This window comes from Rhopalosiphum maidis, chromosome 3 (assembly GCF_003676215.2).
Source record: "Rhopalosiphum maidis isolate BTI-1 chromosome 3, ASM367621v3, whole genome shotgun sequence".
In the NCBI taxonomy this organism is placed as follows: domain Eukaryota; kingdom Metazoa; phylum Arthropoda; class Insecta; order Hemiptera; family Aphididae; genus Rhopalosiphum; species Rhopalosiphum maidis.
In genome coordinates, this window is record NC_040879.1 from 19,206,973 (window position 1) to 19,229,211 (window position 22,239).

The 22,239-nt window shown below is 24.9% G+C and overlaps 2 protein-coding genes across 9 annotated transcripts; one reads left to right on the forward strand and one right to left on the reverse strand.

Annotated features, from left to right (window-relative positions):
- Positions 1-2,362: 2,362 nt before the first annotated feature.
- LOC113556724 lies at positions 2,363-12,899 on the reverse strand. 8 transcript variants are annotated; one of them, XR_003405550.1, is made up of 14 exons: positions 12,631-12,899; positions 11,642-11,826; positions 11,258-11,498; positions 9,611-9,690; positions 7,114-7,252; positions 6,982-7,050; positions 6,847-6,915; positions 6,704-6,784; positions 6,352-6,472; positions 6,041-6,271; positions 5,759-5,922; positions 4,831-5,049; positions 4,554-4,646; positions 2,363-3,131 (listed from the first exon to the last, which is right to left on the reverse strand). XR_003405550.1 is itself a non-coding variant. In XM_026961845.1 (10 exons), exons 2-10 carry the CDS (start codon positions 11,289-11,291, stop codon positions 5,823-5,825), a joined length of 924 nt encoding a protein of 307 aa, XP_026817646.1. In that variant the 5' UTR covers positions 11,292-11,498; positions 12,631-12,899; the 3' UTR covers positions 5,056-5,822. The 8 variants fall into 8 exon arrangements, 1 of the variants encoding a protein (XP_026817646.1); XR_003405551.1 differs by lacking the exon at positions 11,642-11,826 and having other exon boundaries at positions 6,982-7,044; XR_003405549.1 differs by lacking the exon at positions 11,642-11,826 and having other exon boundaries at positions 4,831-4,954.
- Positions 12,900-13,093: 194 nt separating this feature from the next.
- On the forward strand, positions 13,094-21,957 carry LOC113558813 (protein lines). The gene is made up of 6 exons (XM_026964366.1): positions 13,094-13,233; positions 13,647-13,728; positions 13,946-14,018; positions 15,576-15,669; positions 15,743-15,892; positions 20,169-21,957. The coding sequence occupies exons 2-6, from the start codon at positions 13,687-13,689 to the stop codon at positions 21,772-21,774; spliced, it is 1,965 nt and encodes a 654-aa protein (XP_026820167.1). The 5' UTR covers positions 13,094-13,233; positions 13,647-13,686; the 3' UTR covers positions 21,775-21,957.
- Positions 21,958-22,239: the final 282 nt, after the last annotated feature.

A 22,239-nucleotide genomic window follows, 5' to 3' on the forward strand; every position in this document is an offset into this window, starting at 1 on the left:
ATACAAATATTATTCCATTGGATAGCATGTATTAAGTAGAAATGATTTATGATAATAAATACAAGTGTCTAATCAACCCCCACCAAACATACAATGATAAAAATTTTAAATTTCCATTTTGGCACCTATGGTTACGCATCCACTACTCAAAGTTAATTATTATTATTTAAAAATATTAATTTAATAGACAAAAAAGCTAAATTCAAAAGTGCACAACACAAAATTGCTATCATTTACCAATATAAAAAGAAATAATTTGTTAATCAAACTAAAAATTAAATTAACGCGGCAGGTAAAGATAATATGTAGCGATTGCCATTAAAACAATTTTATTTTTCTGTTTTTGTGTAGATGTTAAATGATGTAGGTATTTGTCAACGTCTCTGTGAATGATGCACAATTAAACCTAAATAGGTACTTAGAAATCCAAAAATGTTTTATTTAATTAATCAATAATCCTTCATGAAAAGTTCTAATGGCTCTTAAATATTATACATCTATAACTAAAATTATTAAGTCATTTATCAGTATTCTCAGTTTCTATATAAACAACCCCTGACCAATGGCCATTGATTTTATTTACCTACTAAACTTTTTTCCTTTATTAAAATAATGTTTTTATAATATTTCTAAATCAATATAAATATAATATTGAAAGATTTTTGACTGATTAGTCTCACTTAAAAATTAGCAACAACATTCTCTACTAAAACAACTTAACAACTGAAGCTTTTAAATTTGTATTTTTTACTTTCATCATAGAATAAAAATGAATTGTTAACAAAGGTAATAAATGTCATCAAACAAAACATTTAATGTAATAAATAAGTTATTGAAATAGTAATATATGTATATATAAATATAAATCAAAGTGTATGCATTAAGAATATACAATATTACTTCACTTTTATAACATAGTAAGAACTTGTACAAAAATATTAATTTACATGTTATTTCAACAAAAAAAAGCATTTTTCTAATCATCAGAAATATTCTAAATGGATAGGTAAATTCTCAACAGGTTAGGTTAGGTTAGGTATTATTAGTTGCTTTCTCTATTAGATTAGTTCTTAACAATTATAAAATATTTTTAGGTATGGTGTATTTTTGATGTTTTGATTGCCCATTTCAACCGATCCTTGAATTTGTGATTGTCTGGGCTTTACATAGAATATCTTAAGTTCTTCTTATAATTTTCTGTATTATTTTATATATAAATGCCATTTGATATTAAATATGCAGCGCGCTGTATTTAGTTCACTTTGCACACTTGAATCTGGGCAGTGAACACTTTGTCCATGCAATCTCCGATCTCGTACAAAGTTCGGCCAATGTATGAACAATTTGAGTTTTGCTTAAATTGTTGATACAATTGTACACAGTGCTCGGAGTACCTACTTTGCCGTGTATTAGTATATTAGTCCATTAAACTAATAATCAAGAAAAAAATATAATTTTGTTAATTCAATATTAGTTCATAATTTTTAAGTTTTTAATTTCAGAAAAAATGACATTAATACTTACCCATATAATATAATTACGAATAATTAATAGTTGATTGACTCGGAACTTGTCTTTTAAATATTTCTTATTGTAATAACTCAATAATTTATTTTAAATATTTTCAAATGTTATCATTAGGAAACGGATTTTATTGTAAATACGTATTTTTATTGAAATGAAATATTTTAAATTTGATAAAAAATGTGTACGATTTAAATAATTCTAATTGAAATAAACCCAAATTTATTTTACATATTTAAGTATAAATACATATTTTAGTATTTTTTTTTATTGATTTTCAACAACGTTTAACATCATCTGCTTCGTCTAATAATTTTTAATAGGAAAAATTCAACAAGGATCTCTAGAAATTGAATTCACTCCTTTTGATATAGAGAATAAGAATTATGCGCCTATCACATCTGTTGATGTGGAACGGTCTTTTAACCAATACAAAAGTATTTTCCGACCAAACTGTTTTTCATTTTTTATTTTCAAACCTACAACAATATGTTGTTTCTCATTGCTTTGTTCCGAAATAATATACATAATTTTATATACTTACATCATTTGTTATACTTTTATTTAATATTTATAATTATAAAATATTTATTTCTTTGTAATTTTCAATACTCTTACATTTTTTTAATATTTAGATATTTTGAATTTTTAATTCCATATTTCAAGAAAAATTAGTACATTTATTGATTTTTTTATTACATTAAAATTTCTTGTCATAATTATTCTTAATATTTGATTTTTGTGCAATATAATTTTATTTTATTTTTGACTTATTTTTTTCAAGCACAATTAAGTTTTTATTTACTCATAATATAAGAAATGTTTGTAAATTGTAGATTTTTTGTGATTAAACACTCCATTGTACTAGACGAGTGATTACTAAGTAATATGCTAGTTTAAATGTTTAATTTTTATAATATAAGTACAAATTATTTTATTGGTTTGGTTTACTTTATTAACTTATGATGCATCAGAAAAAAAACATGTTTCAGCACTTAACATAATTGTAATAAACATTTAGAATTTAAGTCGAATAACTCCATGTCAGATTTTTATTGTATTAATGAATCTTGAAAAGTATTTATATTTGACTTTCATCTGTAGTATTAGATGCATAGTAAATAGTAAACCATATGACATAAATTTAATTTATAATTTATATAATAGCAATTATATTCTATACACTTGTATAACTATAATTTTCTTAAAATAAAAGAATGGTTTAAAACATTAAGAGAAAGTAATATTATTATCCATTAATAACAATAGTTGTCGATAGTAGCTAACAGTGGAGTTTTCTAAGGAGCAAAAGCATAGGCGTGCACACAGATACAGCTAGTCTTATTTATTTTTGCTGCACCTGAAAATTTATTTAGGATTAAGTGGGCTGGTGGATATTTATTTGAAGTCATAGATAGAATGAATAATTTTAAACATTTTGAATTTAAAGTTAAATTAAAATATAAACATTCAATAACTTAAGACCAATGCGAAAGTATCATTTTTAAGGAGTTGTGTCTTGCTCTTTGTGAAGTGTTTGACAAATGAATAATGATCATTAGTATGTATATACTCCCCAACCATAATCCGCATCAATGCATATTCTGCTGCAGAAGTATTCAAATGATAAAATAATTTATATTATTGTATTATCATGATAATAAGTTTTTAAACACAAATTGTAATTATTTTTAATATTATAGTTACTATTATTACTTATTCCCAGATATATAAATATAAACACTCTGTTATTATCAAATTGACTATTATTAATATAATGTGGGGTAACTGAAAAGCAAAACAAAAACTTAACAAACTTCATTTTTAAATATTAATATTAGAACTAACAACTTTAGTTTCTAAAAAATGTAAATAAATTTGTTTTTATCCTGTTAATACTTTTCCCACTACAGATAATAGATAAATCCTCATAGGTTTATCTATTTAAAAAATATCTAAGTTAGCTATTAATTATTTAGTAAAAATATTGAAATTGAAAAGAAACGTATATGAAATCTATTAATCTATTTTCATAGTATATTACTGTTGAAATTAAGAGGACGTCTCAACCGCATGTGTTGTCTCCGTCTTACACACGTACGACATAGTAAGTTTTTGTTCACCAGTTTCAATAGTGTGCTTTTAGTTTTAATATAAAAGAGAATTGACCTATCATCAAATTTTTAGGTAAGAACATTATATGTGTACTATTGTTGGATTTTTACGATATTTTAATTTTTAAGTGAATTATGAGCATTTTTTAAATATTTTATAATTTTATACTTATAACTCACCTAAAAATTAAAATATCGTAAAAAGCCAAAATGAGAACACATATAATGTTCTTACCTAAAAGTTTGATAATAGGTCAATTCTCTTTAATATTAAAACTATAAGCACACTATTAAAATTGGTGAACAAAAATGTTCTATGTTGTACGTGGGTAAGACGGAAACAACACATGCGGGTGAGACACACTCTTAAGGATTTTCACTTAGTGAGTTAACATTCTTAAAGCTTAAGAACCTTAAAATATATATGGTTACTTTGTTTTTAAAAAAAGTCATTTTTTCACTATTTAAAATAATTTGGTAATTTTTTCCGCTTATTAATAAAAAATAATCAGCGTAAATACTATAATATATTTATCATATATGTATAGTTAAGAAGTTAATTAATAAATTATAATGACTTGGTAGTAGTTACAGCATTTGGGATCAAACCAATTCATACAATTAATATATTAATGCTGGAAAACAAACGTTCTATAGCTGATAACTCCCAGGAAACAAATATTTTATTTTATTAATTGTTGAGCATGAGATGTTTGTGAATTAAATTTATTGATGGGTACATTATTTATACATAATAATAATGATTAATAGTAAAATCAATATTTTAACTATCCCTTTTAAGTTTCTTACACAGTTATACAACAGTTGAAATAAAAGCTGAAAAAATAACAGTAAGAATAATAAAAAAATATAATTTATGTTTTATGACAGATAATTTGATTTGTAATAGTATACCTTTAAATAATATAAGGCATGATCTGCAAAACAATGTTAGATAATATTCATTTTTCTTGCATAAAACTTCATTTTCTTAAACCACGTGAATAACTAAAAAATAATAAAGTAGTATGATATCAACAATAATCAAATTTAATTAATAATAATATAAGCAATGTACCAAATACATTTCATAAAATAAATATTGTTACAATTTTTGATAGCTGCCAAACAAATACATATATTGTGTGATGAAATTATAGTTAATATATAATAATTGTATGTTATAACTTACATGATGATTATTTCTTGTTTTGTAACTATCAAAAGTAATCAGGATACTGTAATGTCATTGCTTTCTTTATATTCTGTCCGTTGGTTTTTATTTCATCATTCATAATTACAGTCAAAGGTCATAACTATGCAAATATTATTTTAGTGCTTTTAATTTACACAAAAATATACTAAGCGATTTAAGTTACACACGAAATTACAAAATAAAGATTGTGATACTCTGAAATAAATTTGAATTTAAATAAAAAATAATATTAACACAAGAGATACTACAAAAATTGAAATTTTAATCAATTAAATAATTACTTTATACTCTATTAAAATTAAATACTGTACTAAGTAGTGATCAGTTTTAGTCGATGACAATCAGGAAATGGTTATTTTTGCTGTACAATGAAGTTTCACCTTTATACACAAGTTTGCAATAGAATATGGTTCATAATATGAATATAGTTTAGATACTATTACAATATAATAATATCATAAATTACTCAGAATAATTTTTAGTTAATTAATTATATTTCAATAAGTAGTATTCTTATGAAAATATTATTACCACAGATTAGATTAGTTTAAATATGAATGCTTGTTATATAACTGTAGTAAAAACTATCTATGTATAACTCAAGTTTTGACGAACATAGTACAAAACACTAAAACAGCATATTAAAAATGTAAGAGAAGAGTATCAATAGTGACATCAACCTTCTGACTTGATGATGTACATTTAAAAATTGGTTAATTAAACATTGGGTTATACAACAAAAATATATTTATACTAAATAATAATACATTGAGTGATTTTTACAGTACAAAAAAAGTAAAAGAACATTTGTTTTGGCTAATAACATTAATAAAGGATAGGTTTTAAGCATATATTTAGCTCAAACATTTAATTGACTATGTTTAATGCACAAATGATATTTTACCTGAAGGTAAATTGTGATAGTATATGAGTCTTATTAACCCTGACTCGTGAAAATCTGAGGCATATTAAATAATTGAAGCCGCTTGACGACGACGTCGACGACGCATTCTTCTTACACTCAATTGTGATTGTGATAAAGAATAATTTTTTGCACCTTCTGGATTTCTAAAATAATTTAAAAAATGTTATTAACAATATATTTATCATTTTATTTTTTAAACTATAAATGTTCTAGATTATTTATTTTTAAAGGTTTATGTTCCCAGCCCAGCTCATTATTTACGTGATTATTGCTTGATTGTATAACTGCTTAATTGGTATGGACAGTGATCCAGATCTTGTTGCTTGTAAGCAAATCGTTCTTCTTAAATTTACCATAGAAATGTCTACTTGTCGAGGAAGGTGATTATGTTGCCCAGTTGTTTTTATTCTATTGTTGTTCATATCTACACTTATAGATGCCATTACTGGACAAAATTCTGTTTTATTCTTTTGATTTTCACATACTAAATATCTAAATAATTAAATAAATGATCTAATATTGAATAAAATATTGAAATTTTATATGAATAATTTTAAATTAGTAATACTTACATTACATTGTTCCTACTTGAATGTTTATAATATCTGTGGTGTAAGTTATCCATGTAAACTTGTGAGTTCAGCCGAACACCTGGCAATATGGAATATGAAACAGGAACTTTGTATTTATCAGCTGTTAAAAAATAAATAATATAAGTTTAAATTATAATTTACAAATGTCAATGTTTTTTAAGTAATGTTTCATAATATCATTTCTCCTGATGCATTATGTAGATCAATTTTAAATTTTAAATTAATTATAACATTTTTAAATCGACATACTATTTAATAGTTTTAATTCTTATTAATTTATTAGTAATATACTAATATGTTACAATAATAGTTCTTAAGAAACAATACTTACAAACCACATTTTCTTCTTCGTCAATATCATCTGTACTATTCTCTGAATGTAAGATTTCTTTTTTTGTTTTTAAGTTAAAAACTAAAAAAAAAGAAATTATGATATAGTTAACTTTAATTTAAAAAGTTATATGTTTAATTTACCCGCTAAAAAATAGTTATGTTCTAATAAATGCTGATTATTCTTTTTTTTATCATAGTGAATATTTGTATCTAAGAATAATACACAAAATAAATAATAATTAATATGTAATAAAACCTTCAAATTAAAATACTTACCATGTGAAAAGTAATTATGCTCTGACAGATGTTTATTAAACCTACTTTTAATATTATTGCTATCTGTAACTGAAAATAAATAGTTTTTTATTCAAAATTTTAATATATTTTTACTCACAAATATACCCTTACCAGGCGGAGTATAGTAGTTATGATCAATTAAATGTATAGTGTTCTTCACTTTAACATCAGTATTAGTTATGTTTTCCATTTTAGTTTTTATAAAAAACTGTTTATTTGATAACTGTTGATTGTCATAAAAAGTATTAGGCTGTAACAGAAAAACAAACTGTTTATTATTTTTATTTTTTGAACATCTGTGGACCATATACAATTGTATATTAAGATAAACTTACAATATATTAACTTAAACATAGAAACATTGGGTATCTATATCTAAAACTACATGCTTATATAGTTGCAAAACAAATAAAGATATTAATACTCTTTGCCAAGTTATTGTAAAAGGCTAATGAAAACTGTTCTATTATAGGGAAAAATATTCATCAAGTAGCTAGTATAGAGAAATAAACTGTTTTTTAGTATCTATAAAATTCAGAGAAACACTACACTAAAACTAATATACCAACTGTGATGAAATTAATAAAACTAATAGTGGTGTACTAAATCAGGTCTAAGAACACCATTGAATGTAAAATATAGGTTATCTAATCCAGAACTAAATTAATTACAGTGAGTTCTGCTTAATGTGATCATATTGGTTCAGATCATTTTGATTTTATTAACTAGTTGATTCCATAACACATTTTTTTTTTATTATTATTGATGAGTTAATATTTACATGTATGTTTAAAATTAGATTAAAATATAATGAATTTAAAATTAAGTAAAGAAACTATCTATTTATTATTGTACTTGAGAATCTACTAATTTCATTTTAATATTAGCCTGAAATTAAAATCCATAATCAGTTAATATAATATATATATGATTTTTAATTTAAAAATAAATAAATAATTATGTATGTACATATTGTACCTATAACTTTTGGAACAACTGAAAAGTATCGTTTTCGGCATATTTTTGAATAACTTTTTTTAACTTTTTCAAAAAAATTCTTGTTTCATTTTAGTGAATGTTTGAAATACCATTAAAATGATAAGAATGTTCTTAAAAATGATTCAATTATCTGGTACTTGGTGATTCAAATAAAAGGATAATTCTATAAACCAGTGATCACATTAAGCGGAACTCACTGTACTACTTTAATTTCCATAAATAGAATCCAGTTAAGTAATTTAGAATCAATAAATTATTAAGTGTGTTATACACTTATTTGGTTTAATTTACTTGAAATGTCTGATACATATTTTAAGACTCATATTTTAGTATAGACTATTCAAAATAATAATATAATTTTTTTAGTGGATAGTATCTAATATCTAACATGTAGGGAATGGATTTTATTGTAATAAAAAAATTAATAAATGTACTAATTTTTCTTGAAATATGGAATAAAAAATCCAAAATATGTAAATATTAAAAAAATGTATTGATATTAAAAATTCCAAAAAATAAATATTTTATAATTATAAATATTAAACAAAAGTAATACAAATAATGTAAGTATATAAAACTATGAATATTATTTTGAAACAACATATTGTTGTAAGTTTGCAAATAAAAAATTAAAACAGTTTAGTCGGAAAATACTTTTGTATCGGTTATAAGACCGCTCCACATTAATAGATATGATAGGGGCATAATTTTTATTCACTATATCAGAAGGAGTGAATTTAATTTATAGAGATCTTTTTTGAATTTTTTCTATTAAAATATCTCAGTCAAAAATTACATATTTTGTTGTTTAAGACGGAGCAAATGATGTTAAACGTTGTTGAAAATCAAAAAATACTAAAATATGTACTTATACCTAAATATGTAAAATAAATTTGGGTTTATTTCAATTAGAATGATCTAAATCGTACACATTATTTATTAAATTTAAAGAATCTCATTCCAATAAAAATATAAATATTTGCAATAAAATCTATTCCCTACTAATAAGTAATAAGTGATATATCTAATAATTTAATAATTAAAACATAATTTTGATATTTCTTATATGAAAACAAGTAGCTAATCAAACCTTAATTAAAACATAGTTATATTCTGTAAATAGGAGATTTATAACATTAACTTAACCTATGTAAAAAAATATCACTAAAATAATAATATTTGTATGTAAAGGTATAAAAAATTAATAATCTTGATGAATATTAATTATATTTGTTATTAAATAAATTGTCTATATCATTTATGGTAGCTGCTGTGTTCTTTTAGAAGTTTTAAACTACCTTCTAAAACTAAATTTAAATAGATAAAATGAATAATAAATATAGATGTCCAATTTGTTGTATTTCAAAAAGCACAATACTCTTTTAAAATGAATCAATTTTTCATATGTTTTGATTAAAACAAATAAATAATACTAATAAAATGGCAATGTATATTATTACCAAAATCAAATACTTTTAATAAATAATTAAATATTCCATTAAACGATTAAATGTTAATCATAAAAATAAAAGCAAGTTGAAATAATTCATTAGAATAAATTGGCAAATAAAATGAAAAGCTAGAAAATATAGTTGTTCTTATTATTTACCTCAGTGATGAAGCTTCTATGTTTATTATTTTTGTAAAATTTCTTACATCTCCTTGGATTATTCATAATGTTTGTGTACTCTAAAAATGAACAAGAAAATTATCACCTATATTGTTGTATTACAATTAGTAGAACAATATATATTTATTAGACAGAAAGTAAAAGATTTTATTTTTAATTTGCTAGGCAAAATTTTGCTATAAATTACAATATTAATGGGAATTTTAAGTATGTGAAATTGTTCCCCTTAAGTTAATTGTAAAAATGTGGACTCGTTTATAGAATTGGCAAATTCTTATTTTAGAAGTAAGAATCTTTTGAAGTTACTAGAGATCAATACTATGTAGCTCAAATATACTATCTATTTTCTCAAACTTTCAACAGTATTATTTTTTGAGTTTCCACAAATAATCTTATGCTTGAATAAAAACCAATTAAAATCTGGTGCAAAGTAAAATTTTAGTATTGCATACCGATGATTGCCGGTAATTACAATCAATAGAAAATATGTGCATAAACTATTTTAAAAAATATGTTTAAATTAGTATTACTGTAAACATTTTGATTATACTTGTTGTACTTTCGTAGTTTTTCAATTATTTTCTTTTTATTATAATAAGTTACCCAACCAATATTTATTTGTAGAATATTATTGATACTGGTTTGGTGAAACATGGAGGCCTAATTTAACACACTAGGTACTTCATCCTGTTATCATGACAAACATGGTTGGATGGGTGTATAATACTGTTTATAATATATGTCTATCAAATATCAATACCAGAAGATACTTCACTGAGTCTTAAATAAATAATTTAAATGCAAACTGAAGTATTTAATAAAATAATTAAAATAAATGATTCAAGAAGTTGAAAATTGAACTTTAAAAATAATTAAATTCACTAATTTAAAATATGTAGCCAAACATTACAAAAAGTAACTATACATTTTTAATTTTTTTTAATTTATTAAATTCTTTATTAATATTTAACCAATTTAGTTTAAATTGTTATTTTGAATTATATTATATTATATTTGTTTGAATAAATGTACTTATTGTACTATACCATACATTAAAAAGTTCAACATTATGACTTACCCAATTATTGAGACTAAAAATAAATAAACAAAAACATTATAAATTAAAATTATATAGTTAAAAATATTAACACAGTTTACAACTTATGGTTGCTTTCTAACAATTTTATAAATTTAAAGCTCAGTAGAATCGATAGATCGATATTATGAGCAGAAATTAGCATAATTGATATACATACAGTCTAGACTACTGAAAGTGCATTGATCCTACCATATTTTATACCATATGTATAAAATAATAGGTCATTTTTACATATTTCATTTCTAATTACACTATTAAACTTGAAGTAGTTCCAAATATCTCATTCCTCTTACCAAATTTTCAAATATTTTGCCAGAGAATAAAAAAGTAGCACATATATATTTTAACGAAACTAAGTTTTGGTGAATTTCATGGTTTTTTAATTTTTTCCCAGTTATTTAACTAATATTTTATAACATTTTTATACAATTATTCAAACATTTATATTTTATATATATATATTTACTTAAATTTTTTTTTAAACTATTTATACTTTGATTATATTTTTAATAGATAAAAATATTCACCTTTAATCTGACTAGAGCATTTTTTAAGTTTCATGGGTTCAACTATTAAATTACTTTTAATCTCAATTTTACTCGAATTAGACCAATTAAATATTGACGGCTTAGCTTTCTTGATAAAGCGTTTGTCTGTGTATTTATTAGGTCAAAGTGAGCAGAGCACAATCTATAAGTATGATAACATACTCCTGGATCCATATATGCTAAGTTTGGGCGGTGACATAGCTGAGTCCATTTTTTGCACCTAAAATTAAATTAGTAATTTAAATTATAAACATTGAATAAAAAATAAACTATGAAAATTAAGATAACTTATAAATTATAACTAAATATCTTTCTACATCTTTAAAAAATCAATGAAACATATATCATTCTAAGGTACCATACTTGTTTTATATACTATACAATAAACACCACTCATCTTGAAAAATCACTTAAATTGTTTGATAAGATTGAAATACATGTACAATTTTATTTCAGTTGAATATACAAAGACTAAGTATAATGTTCTCCATACAAGAAAGCTAGCATCAATTAAATGTTGAATAAAATCTTTTTACATTTTTAGTTTTCTGGAAATTGATAAATAACTACTTTTAGTAATCTGTAACTCTGTAATTATATATTTGTTTTTTATCTTGTATATTATAATAAATTCGACATAGTAATATCTTGTTATTATCTGAAACTTTTGTAATTAAAAAAATGTAAATAAATTTGGTTATTGCGTTCAACACTGGATAGAAAAACGTATCGTCCTACCATATTTTAGAAACTTAACTAGTCCCAAAAGAGTTAATAAGATTTTTCAAAATGATAAAATACATTTTCATATTACCCATATTGTATTGAAGTTACATTATGTACATGCAATGTACACACATTCAATTCATTATATGAATAGAGAGATATAATAATGTAATGTAAATTCAACAAAGAACAAGGAAGAATGTGAATATCAATTGGAAACACTGTTTTGTGAAGACAATAACAAGGGTGAAAAAGACACCAGGCTTTAAACCATATTTTTATAAATGAAATGAAAGTTAATGGCATGGTGGTGTATTTTCAAATGACATTTATAAGTATAACACATTAACATACAGTATTATTGTAGCAATCAGTTGTAGAGACACCATTTATATATGCACGCTATTATTTGCATAATAAACCATGTTAGTGTTAAAGAACTAAAGGAGTAATGAAAAGCTGTTATTGCAGTGACTGGTTAGGTTAATATAAGGCATATATATCAATTGAACAACATACATCAAATAGTTGTACAAAAATCTAGATTTCAAACCGATGAAAGCCATGATTTCCAACATTTCCTTGTACATACAACCAACAATAAATCAGTAGTTAAAAATACTTACACGATAACTGTGGAATATTGACTGTTGTAACTAGTTTATCACCAATATGTCATAGGAAAATCATGGTGAAGGTTAGGTAACGAAATTACAAAATTGAAATTGGGTATTCAAATCGACGAACTTGTACAATTAGAGTGCACGTTAACCACTTGGTTAATTCAACACTTTGTAAAATAAATTCCAATGAATAAATTTAAAAACACGATCTTATATCGTAGATAATAGTTTAACCGCGGTTTTCAACAATAACAGTAAAAACTACTTATGAAGGTAGCTTATTATGTTATGTTTATGATAGTAATATCGTTATCAACATAATCATTATCATCCGAATTCGTTATAACTGAACAGATAATTCAAGTTTCCGTGATAATAATATTATGAAATTCGTTCGTTTTTATTTTATTTGTTTCGTGAACACGCCGCTATCACAAATTATGATAACTCGGTATGATTACACTGACACATTTTTTGCTCTACAAAATTCGTCCCAACAATTTGTTTCTCCCACTTAATTGGTGATATTACATCTCTAACCATTTTCACAATTGTATGGTTTCCATTACAGATTTCCAGAATACCAAACAGTATCGTCTACATCAAGTAGGTACAGCATCTTTGAATATTCAATCAGTAGGTACAGACTTTTTTTAAGACTAATAGCAGATGACAAATAAGTAAAAACAAATATTTATCATTTAGGGAAAACGAATCACCTGATAATATCGTTTGTTTCGTTATCAGTATTGTTATGGTCGAACATAACTTCGGGAGACTATTCAATATTTTAGTTTAATAGATTAAATAAATAAATATTTGACGGTTCTATCTTATATTTCTGTATAATATTTTTAAAAAAATGTAATAGATCATTTTAAAATTAGTTATTATAAATAATTTTTAAGGTGTCTTAGATTATTTCCATTATAAAAATGTTTACTTACCAATCGTATTATTTATTTTTTTATGTATAAATAAATATAGCTTTCTAATAACACATGCTTAATTTTAACCAGAAAAATCAAGAAAATCAAACATATTTTTCAATACAACAAAATGCCCAGCAAAAAGAGGAAATATAATGCTAGATTTCCAGCTGTAAGTATAAATTATAAATTTTCTCTTTTAGATCAATTATCTTATGTTGATTAGTTTATTGAAATATCTAAAAATTGTGGTTAATGTCCAGTAATAAAATAAATAAAAATATAAAATATTTTTTTTTTCTTAGACAAATTAAACTGTTCTAAAATATTTAGATGATCTAATTCCATATTGTTTAAATTTTTGTATTTCTTAAGATTTTTTTTTTTAGGGAAGGATCAAAAAAATTATGAGAATTGATGATGAAATTGGTAAAGTTGCATTACCAGTTCCAGTTATGATTTATATCCTTTTTAATACTTATTTTAATAATTACATAGGTACTAGGTATATGTAGTTATATTTAAATATTAACATTTAAAAATATAATGTTGATATATTTCATAATATTATTGTTAATTATAGTAAATAAAATCTAGCATTATTTATTAATAACGGTTTATACATTTATACATTTTATGATTGTTATTTACTGTCTCATTGCTAAACTATTATCGATTATAAATTTAATGGTAGTGTGACTGTCTATTATATAGAGGTTTAACTTATTTAAAATCAAAGACAACTTACCATTGAAATTTTTCTTTACAAGCTGTAGAGAAAAATGTATGCCCCATCATTAAATAAATAATAGTATAATAACTATAATAAGTGATAAATTTACACGACTAAAGTCTTAACAACATCAAACCATTTCTTAAAATAGAATATATTAATTAAAATAATTTTATAAAGTATATTATAAACATATATGTATTTAAAAAAATTATAATAAATATAGAATATAGTTTTTTACTATTGATTTTAATTTTTTACATATATTTGAATTACTAAAAAATGTAAAATATTACTTGGTTCAGAAATGAGTGCTACAACAATTGTGGGATATTCATTCCAAAACTCAATACTAAAATAAAAATGGTCTTTTTGACCATTTTCATGCTATTTTTTTTTTTAATGATACAGGAATATAGTAATTGGTTCATTAAATTTAGCAAAGTTACTAATTAAAAAGTTAATTATGTATGACTATTTAACATAACTAGTTGATTAAGTTTCTTACCAACTTAACTGAATTAGTTAAACTAGTTAATGTATTCATTGTAACAAAATAACTATTTACTGTTAATTTGAAAAATAATACCTTAAATTAAAATTGTATTTAAATTTAATGAAATAATTCTTTTTTTTTTTAATCATTCTGTATAAATAATAATTTTAAATACAAATGAACAAATAAATATTCGATTCGATAATTTATTTGACATAAATATAACAAATACACACTACTGTGTAATAAAAAGAATAATGTTAGATGGATTTTTAACAAAATATTTAAAAAAAATAACCAACTTTTTTTAATTGAGTTAATTCATATTTTTTTTCTTATACATTTTGAATTTTTAGCTAATATTTGCTTATACGAGTAGTTATATAGTTTGTGAACTATTAATTTAACTTAAATAAATCAAGTTAATTTTTTCATTGCCTTCCTTAGGAATTTAGAATTCTTGTATTATAATTTTTACAAAAATGTATTTGATTCTTTTTCTTTTATTTCTACATTGAATCCCTTTAACTATAAAAAAATAATGGTCAAGTAAAAATACTTATTTTAATTGGTGGTCTTAAAATAAATCCCAGCATCTATCCTTAAAATTTATATTTGTAACATTGTTTAGCATAAAAAACAAAAATATATTCAAACTCTTATAATAATAAATTATATTTAAAATTTTTGTTGCATTTGATGTTCATTGGTAAAATTTAAAAACATATGTTTTTCTATAATGTTTATTAATTATATTTTAAATTATAAAAATCCTTAATGATAAGTATACCTCGAGCATTGGAACTTTTTGTTTCATCTCTTTTAGTCAAAGCTGGTGATGTCACAATGCAAAAAAGTGCAAGGACTCTTACTCTTGCCCACTTGTAAGATCTTAAATATTATTGTAATAATTATTAATAGCATTTGATAATTTTCTATTTTTTTTTTTTTTTTTAGAAAGCAATGTATTTATTCTGATAGCCGCCTTGATTTTCTTAAAGAATTGGTTAAAAGTACACCTGACAATTCTGAAGAATGTAATGATATTGTAGATCCGCCTGTCACTCAAAATAATCAAGTCAGCAATAACGACAGTGATGATGAAACGTAAGTTTAAATAAAGTCTTTTAATTATTATAATAGAGGTAAATAAAATTAGGTTAAATAGCTGAGAACACTAAAAAAATTTTATTTTTATATTATTTATTAAATTCACGTTTTTGTATCAAGCTATATAAATTTTAAAGTTTTCCTATAATATTATTTGATTTTGATTTTACATTAGACATATACTCTTCTTACTCATCTTTTTCTTTTTAGATTTATTGGGCCTTTAAGATCATTCTGCCTCACTAACAAGCTTCTTCCTCTCTTCCCTGTTCAACCCTAGATTTTTCCAATTCCACTTCTTCCTATCTATTCCACATCCTTTTTTATAGAATCTTCCTAGCGCTTTTTTAGTCTTCCTAATGATTTCCTCTACAGAATTCTGTTCTATCACTGCATGTAATAATAGATTTTGGTTCCTCCAAGAATGGTTAGCCCATCGTAGTCTTCCTCTTTTGATAACCTGTAATATGTCTGAATTACTATATAGTCACTATATTATAGTGCTTCCAGCTCTATATTCTTTTTTCATATCTACTCACCAGTTATATCATCCTTGGTCAGATTCATACAATATAACAGTATATAACAATATATCAGGGATATATATAATAATTGTACTTTCCTTCTTCGCGACCATGCTTGTGATTTTAGTAATTATGTAAGTCCATAATAATATTTACTTCCACCTTGAATTCTTGCTTGTTTGCTATATCATTTTTTCAGTCAAAATAGTACCAAAGCATTTGAAATTTCTCTTTTAAACTCATAGTGATAAAATAGAACTGACATAACGGTAACTCTCGTCTATTCAAAATCACTTATTCCATTTTATCTTTGTTTACGTGTAACCCTATTATTGATGCCGCTTTATACAGTTTGCTGAATAATATTTTTAACCTATCTTGAGATTCTTCCATCACTAATTTATCGTTTGCATAAGTTTAAATTGAATAAGACATATACTCATAATATTTTATCATTTTTTTTAGTTACTTTTCTTCTATCATGGACAGATTTTCAACTGTGATACTAATTATATAATAATAAAGTTAATTTAATTCAAAGGCTTAAAATTTTAAAGTAGATTTTAATAGCCAAAATAAAATTCATTAATATTATATTATGTTAAATTTAATTAACTATGCATGCTTGTAATATGTATATTTTGTCTTACAATGTTGTTTTGAAGATAACATCTATGAATTGAGACATCCTATTATACAATCTTATTTAGTTATTGTTTATTAAAAGTTAGAAAAAAAAATGAGCAATGAGCAATGTCTTAGAAGGTAGACTGCAGGTAAAGTAATATATCACAATACAATTGTATTTCATTAATCAACTTTTATCTTGAAAAATTATGTTCACTGGTATTTGTAAATACATTTAAAAAATGTTACGCGTTTATAAATATAATAAAATATGCATAGTTATATTTAACGTTTATGTATTCAAAAAATAATTCAGAATTTAATATTACAATATATGTGAAATTAAACTTACAATACAAGTATATAAGTACTATAAAAAGGATAGACACTTTAAATTAAAATTAAAATGTTTTGGAGTACCTATACTGGTGTTGTATAAAATAAATGTTTTTATAGAGCTGTTTGATGATAGTGTTTAAGAGTACAGTTTAACAAAATTCTAAAGTAATAAAATAATAGATATAATTTAAGCTTATTCATAAATAAATTATTATAATAATATCATGATTAATAGACGTTTAAATTTAAATTTGTATGTACTATGTTTTATTTTAATCTATATATTTTTTAAACTTAGCATACATATTACATACTCTGTATTTAGCATAGTTTAGGAGAGGTAAATCTACGCTAATTTAATTTGTAACGGTCCACACCATGCAAGATTAGCGTATTTAGTTTTAATTTACTTGCTATGATTGTTACGAAAAATCTTTATAGGATATATAGGCATTAGATACATATTATATCAAGTCACTCACATAAACACTATATAATGGTATAATTTTCTTATAAATTAAAAAAGACATTTTAAAATGTTTCTTACAACTTACTATATTAGATATTATAAATAGTTATTTAATGTTTATAATATATAATTAAATTTTTAAATAAGTATGTACATTGATATTAATCAACAATCAGCTGACTTTTACCAATTTTAACAAATTTTAAAATTTTGTTTTAATTAGCTTTATATTTGCATTTAAACTTTGAATACTTATTGATTATAGATATTGTGTTATTAATTTTTAGTATGTGTTATAATAAACCTAAAACTACAGTAAACAATATAATATACATTGATATAGATTAAAATTGTTAATTTAAAGTTAAAACATTTGTAATTTTACATAAGGTTTCATCTTATTCAGAAATAAAAAAAAATTTTACATATATAAAGTGATAATTTTGTTAATGATGTAAGTGAAAAAAAAAACTAATAATTTATTATAAATTAATTTTATTGTAGTTGCTTGAAAATTCAGTTTTTTTAACCAGATCATAAATTACAAAATACAATTAAGTAGTTTTTTTTTAAATAATATATTTTTCCTTACTTGTTAATAAATACTATTAAAATTTAGAATTCTAAAAACAACTTTTCTAACTTAATTTTAGTTTGATAATTTGTATTTTTTATTGCAGATTTTCTAGTTAACTCAAGATACATATTATAATTTTCAAGTTACCGGTGATAAAATGTATCATCAAGAAGAAGTACATTAAGAACTAAAGAGGGAAGTGATTTTATTTTTTTTATTAAAAACAACTATCTTTTGTATGAAATAATTTTTCTTGATACGATTTTTCTTTCTTTAGTTTATAATATGGTTATGAAATTAAAATTGCAATCTCATCTGTACAAATATTAATTAATTTTTATAAATAATAATAAAAAATTGTTTACAAAAGAACTAGAAATTATTATTACAACCATGTTATACGCTCATAATAATCTTCATATATTAAATTAAATTTAAGAATTTCTTTATGCAGGTGAACTAAATAGTTTTGAGACATTAATTTTAAATGTATATGTTATGAAATATGTTAAAATGTGTTTTTTTCTTTAGTTCTATGTTATACAATTTTAAATAATCTCAACAGGGTTAAGTACAAGCAATACTTTTTTATTTTGTAAAATGAATTAATAAAACTTATGGATAAAAATAATGTATTTTGATTTAGTTTTTTTTTTAAATACATGATTTCCAATATTATTATCACCAAATACTTTTTTCCTAAAACACCAACAAACTTTTTCATTTTGATCTATGTTTTATTGTTTTCTACTCATTTAAAATATTATATTAGTATTATTATATGGCAAAAATAAACGTTTAGATAAACATTAAACATAACAATAACATATGTCATCAATTAACAATAGATAAAATAATTATTAACAATAGTTATACAATTATAAGAGATAAAAAGCTACACATTTTGTGTCAATAATATATTTTAACTTGACATTACAAAATATTAAATAATAGACACAGAAAATTATGTTGTTAAATGGATACTATTACTTTTATATGATAAATATATACATTTTATATTATTAAATATTATAAAATGTTGATATAATAAAAAAATAACAGAATAATTTAGTACTAAACTGTAATGTATTTAAAACAGCAAAATTGAAATGTGCTTTTTGTTTCAACTTTAATTTTTTAATTTTTATGAGTGTTTTAAGAATTATATTATTCTAGAAATAAAGTCACTGATTTACTACATTAAAAATGTAAGCATTTTTTGGTTTCTACTTTTTTGTTTTTTGAAATTTGAAAAATAAATTTTTAGATATTTATATATTTTGTCTTGAGGTACCTAATGATAGGACTAGTCCTATATTATGATACATGTTGTCAATTTGCATCAAACAGTTTTATATAAATCGAGTAAACAAATGTAAATAAACAATTTTCAAACCATGTACCTATAAATTTTAATAGTATAATCTATATCATACATTGAGTATAAACTGTATTCAATATATTATATGCAAAATGTATTGTTATACATTTCCTTCGTACTAATCATAATATTTATTATTTTTTAACATTTTTAATACTATTTTAACGCATCAGAGGTAGCGGTTAAGATTCAAATTTAGATCATAGACAATTGTGTATGGTTAAGATTAAAACAAATATACGTATACAAATTATAAAATGTTATAACTACTATATAATATGATAATAGTTTGAGATTCATTTAGTTATAATAATATTATATAATCGTTTAATCGTGTTGGTTTTTTTTTTTTTTAGAACATCGAAGACCATCGAATGGTACTTGTTAAACGGCTGTGCGTGTCAATTGTCCGCCGATGAGTACCGGTGGTTAGTCGCTTTTCCTGGGGAAGTGAGCGCATCGCCGTCAGACATGATATCTCATCTGAGCGCAATGCGTCTGCTGTTGTCTACGCGTCGCCGCCGCAGACAGCAACAACCAGTCGCAGACTCGAACTGTTGTCCAACCGTTGAGCGTGCGTGTTCAGCAACGCTGTCCAGCACAACGTGGTTCGACCAATTACTAGCTGTGTTGGCGTCCGAGGATGACCACGTTAGGTATGTGGCCGCATGTGTGATCACCGAAGCAGTATTGAGCTGTGCAGACGACGACGGTGATTCGCCGGCACACCTGATTGACAAGGTTTTGCTGACCATTACGACGGCGACGGGACGGTCGCCCGCCGCAGCTATAAACGTCTTGACGCGCGTGCTTGACGCTAAGTGTGATAGTCGACGGATCTCAACGGTGCGAACGTGTTGTCGCCACGGTGGCGAAGAAGTAAGCTGTATCACACCTGTTGCAAATGACCTTGACGCCAAGGTGCTATTGATGGACCGGTTGAACGACCAGTGGTCGGACGTCGTGAACACCGTAGTGTGCGAAAACGGAACGACGGTTGCCGCCGATCGTGATAATTACGATCTGGCTGAAATTGTTAGACTGTGGACCGCGGTGTTTCGCTCGTTCCGGTCCACGAGCTCAGCATACCGGAATCGCGATCAGTTCTTTTCGGAACTGTCTAGCCTGGAGTGGCTGTTGTACCGGACGGACACAGAATCGCTGGTGTGGCTGAACACGGTCCGGTTGTTCGGTGCCAGTTTACAGATGTCCACGAGTCGGACGACGAACGACTGGTGGACGGCCCGAAGTGTGGCCTTGGCGGAGTGTGTATTGACCGGTTTCACCCGGCGGCGGTTGTTGTACTTCATGGGCAAAATAGCGAGCGGTTTTGGTCCAAATAATGGCCGGATGAAGGTCTTACTGCAGGAGACTGTGCTGTTAGCGATGCGTTCGTTGCGTGCGTTCGTCGCCAGCAACAGTCGGATGTTGGGTTCTGAAGATAACAGAGACGCCGCTGTGACAAAGATGATCAGAAACGTAGTCGATTGTTTGGACTCGTACGTCAAGGCCAGTATGCTGTACGCGACCGAAGTCGAGTTCTGTCGGTGGTCAGTCCGTCTGATGAGCGACCGAGATGACGCCACCATCGAGTGTCTGACGTGTGCGCTGGACGTCGCGGACGCTGTGCCTGACGCTCAGCCGCTGCTTGACCCGTTCGCTGGCTTCGCCGAATTGTTGGAGTGCGTGTCGTATGAACCGGACGTGCTGCTAGATTATCTCATTTCCGACGAGAGTGACTTTCTGCCGTACGCCCTGCGTGTGCTGAAGGCTGCTTGCCGGGACGCCCTACGTTTTTTCTATAGTTTTGGTACTGGTTTGGATGACGCTATGGGACTATTGATCAGACTTCGGCTGAAGATGCTGCGGCTTTACGAGAACCGCGTGTTTCCGTACAACGTCATGCCCATCGCCAAATTGTTACAGCGCTGTGATGAGCTATACTCTGAAATCGTCTCGTGACGATTATTTTTCTTATAATATGTTTTATGTATGGTGTGTACGGTTTATGTACCTACTTTCGACATGAACTGATTTCACAACCAATGTATATTGTTGTAATGTGTGCCATTTAAATCAGAAGTCTGATTAATTATTTAGTTTAATTATATTTGTTTGATGGATAAATATACTGTATATAAGATATCTATTGTATTGTTCTAAATTCTTAATTTAAGTTTTTTTAAAAATATTATGATCGAATCAAATAAGCCATTTTAATTTTCATCATGGCCTGTCATAACTCACAAGGCCTTATAATTTATAATATTTTACAAGTGTAAAACACATTTTCAACAAAATATTTAGTAATGATTAGTCTAGAAAATTATAATATTTGTATGATAATTTTAGCTTCTATGGAAACAATATTCTAAACTTGGTTATTTATTAAACCAATTTCTTACAAAATTCTTTTAGTTTTTAATG